General features: G+C 47.5%; 3 protein-coding genes across 3 annotated transcripts; 2 read left to right on the top strand and 1 right to left on the bottom strand.

Annotated features, from left to right (window-relative positions):
• Window positions 1–1,348: 1,348 nt before the first annotated feature.
• Window positions 1,349–2,946, top strand: GL218_08832 (putative secreted beta-glucosidase adg3; the record flags this gene model as incomplete). Its single annotated transcript, XM_033585642.1, has 3 exons — window positions 1,349–1,750; window positions 1,805–2,037; window positions 2,085–2,946. 3 exons carry the CDS (start codon window positions 1,349–1,351, stop codon window positions 2,944–2,946), a joined length of 1,497 nt encoding a protein of 498 aa, XP_033440320.1.
• A 1,377-nt stretch (window positions 2,947–4,323) lies between these two features.
• Window positions 4,324–8,335, bottom strand: GL218_08831 (Psi-producing oxygenase A; the record flags this gene model as incomplete). Its single annotated transcript, XM_033585641.1, has 6 exons — window positions 4,324–4,451; window positions 4,635–4,911; window positions 5,021–5,239; window positions 5,309–6,195; window positions 6,350–8,079; window positions 8,130–8,335. 6 exons carry the CDS (start codon window positions 8,333–8,335, stop codon window positions 4,324–4,326), a joined length of 3,447 nt encoding a protein of 1,148 aa, XP_033440317.1.
• A 1,061-nt stretch (window positions 8,336–9,396) lies between these two features.
• On the top strand, window positions 9,397–11,282 carry GL218_08830 (uncharacterized protein; the record flags this gene model as incomplete). The annotated part of the gene is made up of 4 exons (XM_033585640.1): window positions 9,397–9,592; window positions 9,645–9,805; window positions 9,862–10,909; window positions 10,966–11,282. The coding sequence occupies 4 exons, from the start codon at window positions 9,397–9,399 to the stop codon at window positions 11,280–11,282; spliced, it is 1,722 nt and encodes a 573-aa protein (XP_033440318.1).
• Between the last annotated feature and the right edge of the window lie 549 nt (window positions 11,283–11,831).

The following is an 11,831-nucleotide window of genomic DNA, read 5'->3' as shown; positions in this document are numbered from 1 at the left end:
GCTGTAGCTGTATGTATGTTTCTTGCATGTTTCCTGCATGGATTCGCGTTAGACGTCAAGTTAATAGCTACCAGGTGTAGTAAGCCGCATGCCAGCTTTTTTATTCCACCAAATCCTAGCCGAGAGGATGTCGAGAGCTAATTTACGCAAGTAGTCCAACGCACATTGCAGCGTTGCAATATAAAGATACTGGGTAGCATATTCGCGCCTTAACGCCTGTCCCTTGATTTGGACCATACAGCTCCTAGATCACATCAAGACGCGTGCTTTGCGCGCGAGGTTACATCTAAAAGGAATTAAAAAGAATCAGTGTTGGCTTTCTACGTGGACTCGCACTTCGAAGAACACGTAGGGAGAAGTTTGGGTTTCCTTTAAAGCCCTAGTCAGGAGTTGTTGATCTATTGCAGAAAACGGCCCCATGTTAGTTGCGACTAGTATCAGCATCGTTCGTTGGTACATATATTGGCACCATATATATCCATATCATTTCGTGGATGCCTTCGAAATTTCTAGCGAACTTATGTCGATCAAATCGCGCACCGTCTTTTCGCGCGTTGGTTCCTGCATTAGTGTATGGCCCGTCAGGTTAAGAGTATTGGTAGAATTGATAGGTGATCTTGGGGAAAAAAAGTGAGAGAATGGGAAATTCGACAGAGAGTTCCGGTAGTTGCATGGTCTCCACTCATCCAGATTTGGGAAGTGGATCCGTACCTGCATTTAGTTCATTTATCCTAGTGGCCTGTCATTGGTTAGTCTTTCAAGAAATTTCAATAAGCTCGGGGGTACCCGGGGGTACCGGCCAATGGTAGCCATGGTAGATTGCGCTACTCGCTAGAATACTCACTAACAAAGCCCCTAGAGAGAGGCCCTGTTCACCTGCCCAATGCGCCCCCGTCTCCTGTTTTTTTCCCTCTCTTACACCCCCCGTCCGCCCCGTTTGCCCGTCTCCGCTGTCTCTCCTTCTCCTTTGCTGGAGTCGTCTTTTTTCTCCGTCTTTTCGTGCATCGCGGCCCAAGTCACTCCTTATTTGGCTTCCTCCTCGCTCGTTCTCTCTTTTTCTTGTTTATTGTCGGTCATTATCGTAGAGATTCGTCTCACTGTCACTCTTTTGAAGTAAATACAAAACGTTCGTTTTAAGACTTACGAAGTCTTATCAATCGCAAAATCCAGTTTTATTTTTTGCGCATCCCACGACCAGACTTAAAGATATACCGATCGATCGTCGTCTTGATTGTTGATCTCGTTCTCGTTGTTGATCAGTCGCTACGCTAGTAGAGGGGCCATCTGCCTTTAGCTTCACTAATTTGGAGCATATACCTGTTTAACACGAAAATCATTACTAGGAATTATGAAGATCACAACGATACAAGCCGCCGTTGGGTCGGCAGTATTCCTCTTGAATGCTCAACAATGCGCTGCCACAGCTCAGCATCGCCATCACCATCTGCACCTAGAGAAGAAGCACGGTCACAGTCACAGCCATAGTCATGTTGGCATTCAAAATGCCTACAACCCAAAGTACAGCCAACGAAATAGCTCCGCGCTCGTGTCGCGAGATGGCAAGAAGAAGTGCCAATTCCCGGAAGATAAGGGTCTATTTGCTGTCACTCCGTCTGAGATGAACGGCGGCTGGGCCCTGGCTCCCGATCAAGAGTGCGTCTCGGGCACTTGGTGCCCTATCGCCTGCCCTCCTGGTAAAGTCATGGCGCAATGGAAACCGAACACACATTATACCTTCCCCGAATCAACTGTGAGTATTTATTCTCCTAGAGCCTTGTTATAGCAACTAGCTAACCTGTCGTAGTATGGTGGTGTTTATTGCAACGATGATGGTGAAATTGAGGTTCCTTTTAAGAACAAGGCATGGTGCGTTGACGGTACCGGTGCGGTGGAAGCTGTGAACAAAGCCGGAAAAGTTGTTTCTTTCTGCCAGACTTGCCTGCCCGGCTACGAAGATATGATCATTCCTACCGATGTCCTCGACACCGCTACTCTAGCTGTTCCGGACATGTCTTATTGGGACTCGACCGCAGCTCAGTAAGTGTTGTCTCGATTAAGTTGATATTCATAGCTAACATGACTAGTTACTATATCAATGCTCCCGGTGTTAGCGCTGATGAAGGATGCCATTGGGGTGACGAATCGAAACCTATTGGTAACTGGTCTCCGTACGTTGCCGGAGCGAACACGGTCGGAGACGGAGACACATTCGTCAAACTCGGAATAAATCCGGTATGGCAAGATTCGGCACTTTTTGATACGAAACCAAACTTTGGTCTTAGAGTGGAATGCCCGGAAGGAGGCTGCAACGGAGCAAAATGCGAAGTCGACGGGTCTGGTGTTCGGAGCGACAACAAAGCATCCGGCGCTGGTGGCTCAGACTTCTGCGTTGTAACAGTACCTAAGGGTACTAAAGCTAACATCGTTGTTTTTAACCTAGACGGCTCGGGAGGCGATGCTGAATCATCAAGCTCTTCACAAGCTTCGTCTTCATCTGAGCCAACTTCCACTCAGGCTTCTAGCACGTCGAGCACTTCTACATCGAGCTCTGCACCGCCGACAACGACTTCAACTTCGACTTCCTCGACTTCTTCAACTTCTTCGACAGTCAGTTCCACGTCAACCTCATCTTCATCTTCTTCAAGTTCGTCGGTCATCAGCACATCGACAAGTAGTAGCTTCGTCACCAGCAGTTATGCGACAACTTCAAGCCATGCAAGCAGCACAAGCACTTCGGCATACCTAGCTGGTGTCTTCCAGGAAAATGCAACATCGATCTCCAGCTTTACCCGAAGCCCGCCTTCCTCGACTCCCGTTCCTATTCCCACCGATGGAGGAGACGTTTCGGGCGATTCGAACAAGAATGAAGGCGCAGGTCCGCGACAAGGTGGTGCTGCCGTTGCAGGCTTGATTGTTGCTTTTGTGGCCGCTACCTACCTACTTTGAACTAATTAGGCGGTTAAACACGTTGGATACGACACGAATCTTTTTCATTTCGTCTATATATATCGACTGATGTCTACAAGCTTTGACGCTTCTGTCTTGGCTATTACGACTTTTATAGTCCTTGCGGTGCGAACTCCGTCTTGCTACCGGAATTGTCGATATATCGTACCGTATCGGTACAACTATATATGCACTTATTTCCGTACATTTTACAGCTCCGGTCTCTGACTGGAGCTGGTTTTATATAACGAATCATTTATTCAGTAGTGTTTATTATTTATCTCTTAACTGATAATCTCAAGTCTTTTCTTGGATATCGTTCTTGAGCTGCACACTTTTTTTTTTTTTTTTTACCTTCTTACTATACCCCATTTTGCGAACAAGGCCTGCGACTGGCGGTTTGGAGCTTTTCTTTCCTTGGCGAGAGCGAGATCCCGGATGAGGTCCGGGAAGAAAGGGGATTTAAAACATCTTCTCAGCGGAGAAAGCTTTGGTAGGGGGAGAGCGAGGTTTGGAGCCAAGAGATACACGATCAAGACGACACGCGAATCAGATTTGCAAATTTTATTTTGCTCACGAAAATATCGAGGCTTTTTTGGGAGGCGCCGCGGCAGGGGAGTCCGCGGGCAATTTGGAAAAATATTTTTGCTGGGGGGTTGGGTTTAACTAGTTAGATTCTTGGACATGTTTGGTTGACGCAGACGCGGACGCGGTCGAGATCTAGATCCCCCGCTCCTTGTGGATATATATACCTTATCTTCTGCCGCGACGTGCTGGCAATGGCATTTGATAGCGTTGAATGAGATTTGTTGGTTGAGATGAACTGTTGGTTCTTTGAGTTGCTGATTCGATGTGATTGTTGAATTGGACATGTGTATTATGTGAATGCTATGTGGTGTGTAGGTTTCTGTAAGGAGCTCAACTATGGTCTAGTTGTATTCAACAGAGGCTGTTGATGCATTTTTTTTAGAATATAGTAACCTAGGGACAGTTGTGATCAAGACGGTAATAAGTCTTGATAAGTTATCCCCCAAGAAGATAGGGGGTGGGTTATTTAGTGATTTTCTTACTATCTAACTAACCCTTTTTACACTTACAAATTAAAGACAAAATCTCACTAACTAACATGACATTACAACAACAAATTGCAAGTTATACTAAAACCAAATCTGGTCACGATACAAGGCGTAATTACGACACATCTTTTATTAATGAGTGTATCCTAATTTGGTTATCTCGTGTTTGCAGACTTTGTCTTCATTCTCCAAACTAGTTTCCTCACAATTCGAGCTTAGTTACCCTCCTAACTTATCTTATTCAAGCATATGTTTTTCCTTACTTTAGGTAGTTAGTTTAGTTAGTACCTAGATTCGATGCTTAACCCAACAGCTTATCCTTAGCCTTCTGGATCCGGTGGTAATACTCCTGCAGCTCCATCGCCGCAGTAGGCTGTCTCTCGCCCTCGAAGCCGCCCTGTCCGTGGCCGTCGAAGTGGAGCTTCCATGCTGTTGTTGGAGCGTTAGCAAAAGTACCTACGTTTACTCTTATTTCGCCAACAATGTAATTATATCGTAGTATAGAAGTAATATGACATGTAGAGGTAATTATACCACTCGGAATAGTAACTATACCCCCGTAACAAGGGGCGGTAAAGAAAGGGGGTAAAAACAGGGGACGGGAAAACGTACTACTAGCATCGAAGCCCAAATACGACCAGCTATCATTCAGATACGCCTTATCGGCACCGACTTGAATCGTCTTGACCTGGCCCATCTGGCCCGGCGCGGGACGTAGTTGTTTCAGATCAGCTGTGAGTTTGACCAAGCTTGCGAGGAAAGTCGGGACCAGATGCTTCATCAGACACTCGTGCTGCCCGTAGCTGAACGGCGTCACGGCACCGGCTTTACGCTTCGGGTCGAATTTGTCCGCGTTGGGGACTTCGGAGGGGTTGCGCCCGGCTTCGCCCTGATTGGTGTTGATGTGGTTAGAATTTTGTGATTCTGGCTTGAGAAAATAATAGGATATATATATAAACAAGGGAGGGGGATAGAGAGCTGGACGGGAGCACACTTACGAGCAATAAGATGACATAGTTACCCGGCTGGATCTTCTTTCCCTCGAGTTCGTCCTCCTTAGCCGCAACACGCATGGTGCGCTGTGTGCTCGTGAGGCGCTGGGCCTCGAGGACATAGGCGCGAATAGTGTTGATGTCGTTCTTCTGCGCGAGGGCCTGGATCTCCGCCCAGATGGACGCGTTCTCTTTACGCAGGAAGAACTCCAAAATCTCGTAGAACTATAATTAGGGGAGTGGGTATATTAGCGTGTGTAATATAAGTCAGGGAGACGGCTATAAGTAACTTACCACCGTCGTAACAACTCCAATTCCACCAAAGGCAGTAAGCCATAGTATGTCAGTTACCCTCTCGGCCTTATCATGACGCAAGAGCTGTTCGACAAGCTTATAGCCACAAGAACGCAGGGAGCCAGGCTTGAGACTGGCCTTCCGTCCTACCGTGCTCTCGAGCGCCGAGCCAATCAGGCCGCGCGGAAAAGCGACATCATCAACGAGAGTTCTCGTAGTATCAATAATGATCTTAGCGCTCTCCTGCGCCTTGCGGCGGCGATTCCAAGCCTGTCCGGGGTCGTTGTTATTGACGCCCCAGATACGGATATCCAGTAGATGTTCGTACAGCTCTGCGGCACCGAGTGAGCCCTTCGGGTTCTCGTCAGTTTTGAGGTCGAAGTAGAATAGATCGGCAAGAAGCTGTGCGTTGAGCGGGATGGCGACGTCGCGGATCAGATCGATCTGGTTGAGGCCCTTCTTGAGCTGGAACGTCTCCTTCTGAATGAGCTTCGAGCCTGCGCTCTCGACGAACCTCTGAATAGCACCGCTGATATCGGGGACTTCTTTCATCGCATTGATCATATTGGTGCGGTTGTCTTCGTTTTCCTTATTGTCGCCGGCTAACATGTACCAGCTGACATTCTTCTTGCCTACGAATAGATCATTGAGGGGCGTGGCCCAAGGGATGCGGAATTCTGTATGTTTGGTGAGGACTTGCTCAATGGCCGAGCTGGTGAACAGTATAACGGGTTTCCGGGGTGGTTTTGGATCATCCTGGGTGTATTGGTCAATAGTGCCGAGTTCTTTGGCAATTGCTATGTTGGCTTTCTTCGTGTAGAAAGGCTGCATGACGGCTACTGAGTTGTAAGGGAACCAGTTGGGAAGACCTCGCTGGATTAGTTTGTCTATAGTACTAAGGGTTAGCAGGTTCTTCAGGTGAGATATTTACTAGATATATAAGAGATAGATATTTCGTAAGGATGGCAACTCTTAGATGGGTTTGACTTGGCCCCGAAGCAGGATATGAAGCAAAGGGGTTGAACTTGAGATGCTACTCACATGCCATAGACCCTCCTAAGGTCTTATTATCTTGCTGTACTTCATTGTAACCCCAGCTTGTTAAGTTGGAGACGTTATAGTCAAGTGTATTGAACCTATCCGAGCGCACAAGGGTGACAGCATCAGACAGCACAGCGCGGCCCAGTGAATATGTCGGCTGGATACCGCAGCCCGTGTTCCGGACAGGTTTGATATCTTCGATCATAAGTCCTGGATAGAGCTCGACCATGTCGGGGTCCGCATACAGCTTCTCTAGGAGATTGGCGATTTCCGGGTCGGAGTTGATGTCGGTGAATTTATCCCACTTCTTCAGCCCGAAGAATTCGCGGAACTCGTTTAGAGATGCAACTTGCCACTTGCGGCCTTGGATAATTCCTAGGACTTCGACGACCTTGAGGGCCTTGGGGATCGTGCGTGCGCCGAAGACGCCAGCGGGGTCGTCCATGGCCTCCTTAAGGATTCGCACGAGATCCTCGTCCTTAAATGTACCGTCTGCTTGACGCTCTAGGCCGTCGAAGGTACGAAGACTTGGGTCTTTGGGAGTATTATTCTCAAAGGTAAGCAAAGCTTGACCGAGCTCCGTCCAGCTGACATTCTCTAGCTCACTCGGTTCACGGCCTGGGAAGAGCTTTAGGAAGAAGTCGTTTATCCAGCGCTCATCTTTCTTAGAAATGCACGAATGAAACCTGTATAACAGGTTAAATTCGGCGCTGACTTGGTTACCAACACCACGTGGTGTGCCCTCGCCGTCAAATTGCTTATCAATTTGGACACGCGGATCTAGGGTCCAGTCGCTATTGGAGTGATGCGTATTTGTAATAGCTCTTAGGTAGTCATGCAAACTTATGTTGATATACATCCCACCAGTGATCAAACGAGCCGTGTTGAAGAGATCATGGTCTTGTTTAGCAACAGCACAAGCCTTTTCTTCTGGGCTAGCGTCAGGCTGGCATTCTAGCGTGAAGCGCCCATTTTCGTTGATCTTTAGTAGAATATCTGCAACGTAATTGTGGAAGCGGCTGTAAAGGACCAGCATGACATTAACGCCCGCAGGCTGACCAAGAAGCCTCTTCTCATGGAAAGTATCGGGCTTCAGTTTACCCTCCTTCATCGTACGGATCTCTAGTTGATCCTTGAGAGAAGAGCCATAAAGGGGTGCTAGGTCAAGATACGACGAGGTATCCGATATATTCATATCCGTACGACTTGTTCGGAAGATGTCATGGATAATGATAGTTGCGTGATAATAGAACATAGCCGAGATACCAGCAGGGCTCTCTTTGAAGTGTTCATCATCGCGTGCCATCAAAAGGTCAAACAGCAGACCAGGATCAGGCCTGACGCCGGCAAGACGCTTTGTGTTTCTTACCGACTTAGCATAAGGGGCGCCTGCCCTGCCTAGGTTTGGCTGTATAGGATTATTGTAACTCCCATCAGGCGTCCGATAATGATGGAGGCCGTCAGGAGCAAGCGGGATCTGCTCACTTAGTATAACATCGCTGTCTGGTGCCTTGAACTCGATGGCATCACCTGGCTTAGGTGCTGCATTCTGCGAGCTAGATGACTTCGAAGAGCCAACAACCTTGTAGCGAACATCACCCCCGAGATAGCTCAGTGGTGGATGCTGAAGATTATCCCAAAGGGTGTCGATGAGCTTGTTGGTGAGCTGGACTCTAGCATTTGACGTAGAAGGAAGAGCAGTCAAAATGCCAATCAAGAACTCGGTGTTGCTACTACGTATTAGATATATTCGTACCAAGTTTTATAAGGCTAACAATACCCTTTCTTATCATCAAGAGGTTGTCCAACCTGTACTAACTCCTCGATGAGGTTTACAATCTCTTTGATAGTGACCTTGCCCGCAAGGCCGACAGCGTCTCTCAAGATATCTGTGGCGATCTTCGTAGGGTCAGCAAAGTAGTTTGTAGATTCTTTTTCTGCATCTCCGTAATGCTCTCCGGCCTGGTACTTTTCGTCCGAAGGCATGATCAATTCTGTATTATAGATTTCTCAGTGTGAAAAACGAAATAGAGCTTGTGGACACAATAGTTCAGACTAGGCGCTTCTCGGCACCGTCTTTCTATACCTCATATATACGAAAAGGGCCCATATTCGGTTACACCGCGCGCTCATACTTAGGAGCTTAACGGATAGGCCGCCGAGTTGCTTTTTCCTTTGTTTGCTATCCGGATAAGCATCACGATATCCGACGTCTACACTATAGACGCCACCGTCAAATGATAGTGGTGAGAGTTGCATGGCTTAGAGCGGCGCTCTAGATTAATTAATGTATGTAAGCTGCCTCCGACTACTAAAATGGGAAAGATGAGGTCCAAATACCAAACCAGATAGAACGAAGTAATCGTGTCGTAGATTATTGGTGGACGATGCCACCCACCTATTTCAGCTTACGTGTTTGACTTGCAACCATAACACATCGTTTCACTACATCTCATAAATGCATGCAGCCATGAAAATCAGCCATGTTCGGAATGATGGCTTGTTTCGACGTAGCTGACAAGACCCCTCGTTTTGCCAAGAATATCTCGGATATGTAGGCAACCGCAGCTTGTCATACACCGGCTGTAGAAGATCGAGGGATGGAGACGAAGCTGCATGAGAGTGGCGGCCTAAAAACCTGGGTATTGCTTACGAAAAGCAAACTTTCAATTGGCATATCATATCCCGAATTATATGTTGCTGCTGTACTCCGAGACGTATGATGAGGTCGTACGTCTGTAATCTGAATACTAGCTCTGATCTAGAGACATGAATATCTTGGCACGGGTAATCAATAGACGGAACGAAAGACAGAATCGGGCTCTCCAGGCCAACTATGGTCATTAAGCCACATGCCGATCGGGCGGATAACGACAATGGTAATAATTCAATGAGGGGGAAATGGGTGGCCGCATGTGAAAGACATGATAAATTGAAGCTTGAGAGCCAGTAGCGGGAAGCGAAGGGACCCTTCTTAATCCTACTAAGTTTTGACTCGAGACCTTCGAAAGGTTTTGGTGTGTATCTAGTTAAATCTTGTCATCAATATGTCTTCCCTTCAGGATCAAGGAGGTAACACACCTACCATTGATGGCTCTGAACAAGCTCGAGAGCCTAAGAAACTTATACTCTGTTTCGACGGCACCGGCAACACCTATACCGGATCCAATTCTGATACCAACGTAGTCAAGATCTTGCACAAGCTAGACCGCAATGACCCTCAGCAATACCATTATTATCAGAGTGAGTATACTTCCTCCTCTCCATATATCATCGATTCTTATTAGTAAATTAGCCGGAATCGGTACTTATGATATCAATGAGACGTCTGTCAACAAGACCTGGCTCGGTGAGCTGCGAAGCTCTATCTCGCAGACCATCGACCAAGGTATTGGTACGACGTTCGATGCCCATGTCATGGCTGGGTACAGATTCCTGATGCGATACTATGACCCTGTAAGCAATCCTTCCGAGGCTAATAGATCATTATCACTTACCTACAATACTTGAAGGGGGACAAGATCTACATGTTTGGATTTAGTCGAGGTGCCTTCACGGCCAAATTCCTAGCACGTATGGTCAATACCGTAGGATTACTCTGTAAGGGTAACGAGGAAATGGTGACCTTCGCATACCGACTCTACCAACGCTACTTAGAAGGCGAGACCGACAATTTCGACCGAGCACGCTCTAAGAAAGGCAAGAAACAGGCCGCAAAAGTCGACACAGGACTAACTGAGACACAACCCGTACTAAACGAGCAGAACGGGGAACACCACGAGGAGCAAAATGGCCATGACGAACAAAGCGGCCATGACAATCAGAATGGGAATAACGACAACGAAAACGACAACGACAAACACCACGGCCACAAGTACAAGCGGGCCAAGGACGAGATCACCGCCTTCAGTAACACATTCTGCCGGAAGGAAAAAGTCACACGCGAAAACGGGAAGGTCAAAGAACATAACATCAAGGTCTACTTCCTCGGGATCTGGGACTGCGTGAACTCAGTCGCGATACTCGAGCGCAAAGCCCCCATGCCAGTACCTGTCAAGGGCACAGCGCACTTCGTGCGGCACGCCGTGGCCGTCGACGAGCGCCGCGTCAAATTCAAAGCCGCGCTCCTAGCCCAGGACATCCGAACCTCGACGAAGGATCACGAGGACATCAAGGAGGTCTGGTTCCCGGGATGCCACGGAGATGTGGGCGGTGGTTGGCCGGCGTCGGCTGAGCACCCGCTTGATAGCGGCAAGCAGATGACCATCTGGCAGCGCGTCAAGAATTTCTGGACGACGCGCAAGTCCAAGGATCCTACTATGGACATTGGATCTGACCCCTTCCAGATGAGTGATATCCCGCTCGCTTGGATGATCCGCGAGGTGGAGCTGGTGGGCCAGATGGACCCGTCAGCGGCGGTCAAGTGGTGCAAGAATCTCAACGGATTCAAGCGACGGTATGAGAAGCGAAAGGAGCAAGCGTTGAATGGATTCATGCATGACTCCCTCTTATATGGCTATGGCTCAGGATTCGCCACCGTGCTGTTCTGGAAGTTCATGGGTAAGTCCATTTCCACCCTCCTACTCTACCAATGCTAGCCTGCTGACTTTGAATAGAATGGCTCCCAATCATCACGCGCTGGGAACTCTTCCACAGACATAACGAGTGGCGGAACATCCGCTTCCCGCTAAACGCGGGTTCCGCGCGTGACATACCGCCAGATGCCGTCCTGCACGAATCGCTGATCTGGCGACTGAGCAATAACGATTCCTACAAACCGCAGAACAATCACGGCGATCGGCTACCACCGTGCCTAAAGCATCAAGGACAAGTTGCCGACTTCGAACCTATCGTCGAGGTTCAGGGAAATTCGGAATCCGATGACCATAAGATTTACAGACTCGCGAAGCCGAATATTAGCAATGGTGCTTGAAGCTTGAGAAAATAATTGACCTTGGAAAAGTAAATGCTTTCATATGTGTGTTAGTAAGTACGTGTAGGACCTTGACGTTGGTAGTCGTGGGATCAGGAAGTAATCATTAGCTATACTGAATTTGACTGGGCTTTACTAAATAATTCTTAAACTTTACTGATTCAACATTATATTACCCATACAGCAACGTATAGGTGTGAGGATTAAAATTTGGTGTGAACGAAAGGTTGTGACTGCTACGTGGTTGTGTTTGAATAATATCTTATCGATTAAGTTAGGTAATCATAGGAATGAAAGGGGTCAATTTATAAATGACGGAACACTTACATAAAGCCGGTGATTTATAAATTTGTAAATTCTATCGTAACACAACCCAATCCAGTCTCAACGTTATATAAACAATTCCAACATCCACGAAGAAAAACTCATACTGGGTATCATTCGTAACTTCGCTATACCAAAAGACACTCCTTTATGCATGGCTATGGCTTGGTTGAAACAGACCTAAACCATCCATTTTTATGCCTTTTATAATCTCAGGCCTTCTTC

The sequence above is a fragment of the Daldinia childiae genome (assembly GCF_008694065.1).
Source record: "Daldinia childiae strain JS-1345 chromosome Unknown Scaffold14, whole genome shotgun sequence".
In the NCBI taxonomy this organism is placed as follows: Eukaryota; Fungi; Ascomycota; class Sordariomycetes; order Xylariales; family Hypoxylaceae; genus Daldinia; species Daldinia childiae.
Note: the sequence above shows the minus strand (reverse complement) of the source record. Positions and strands in the feature narration are given on the sequence as shown.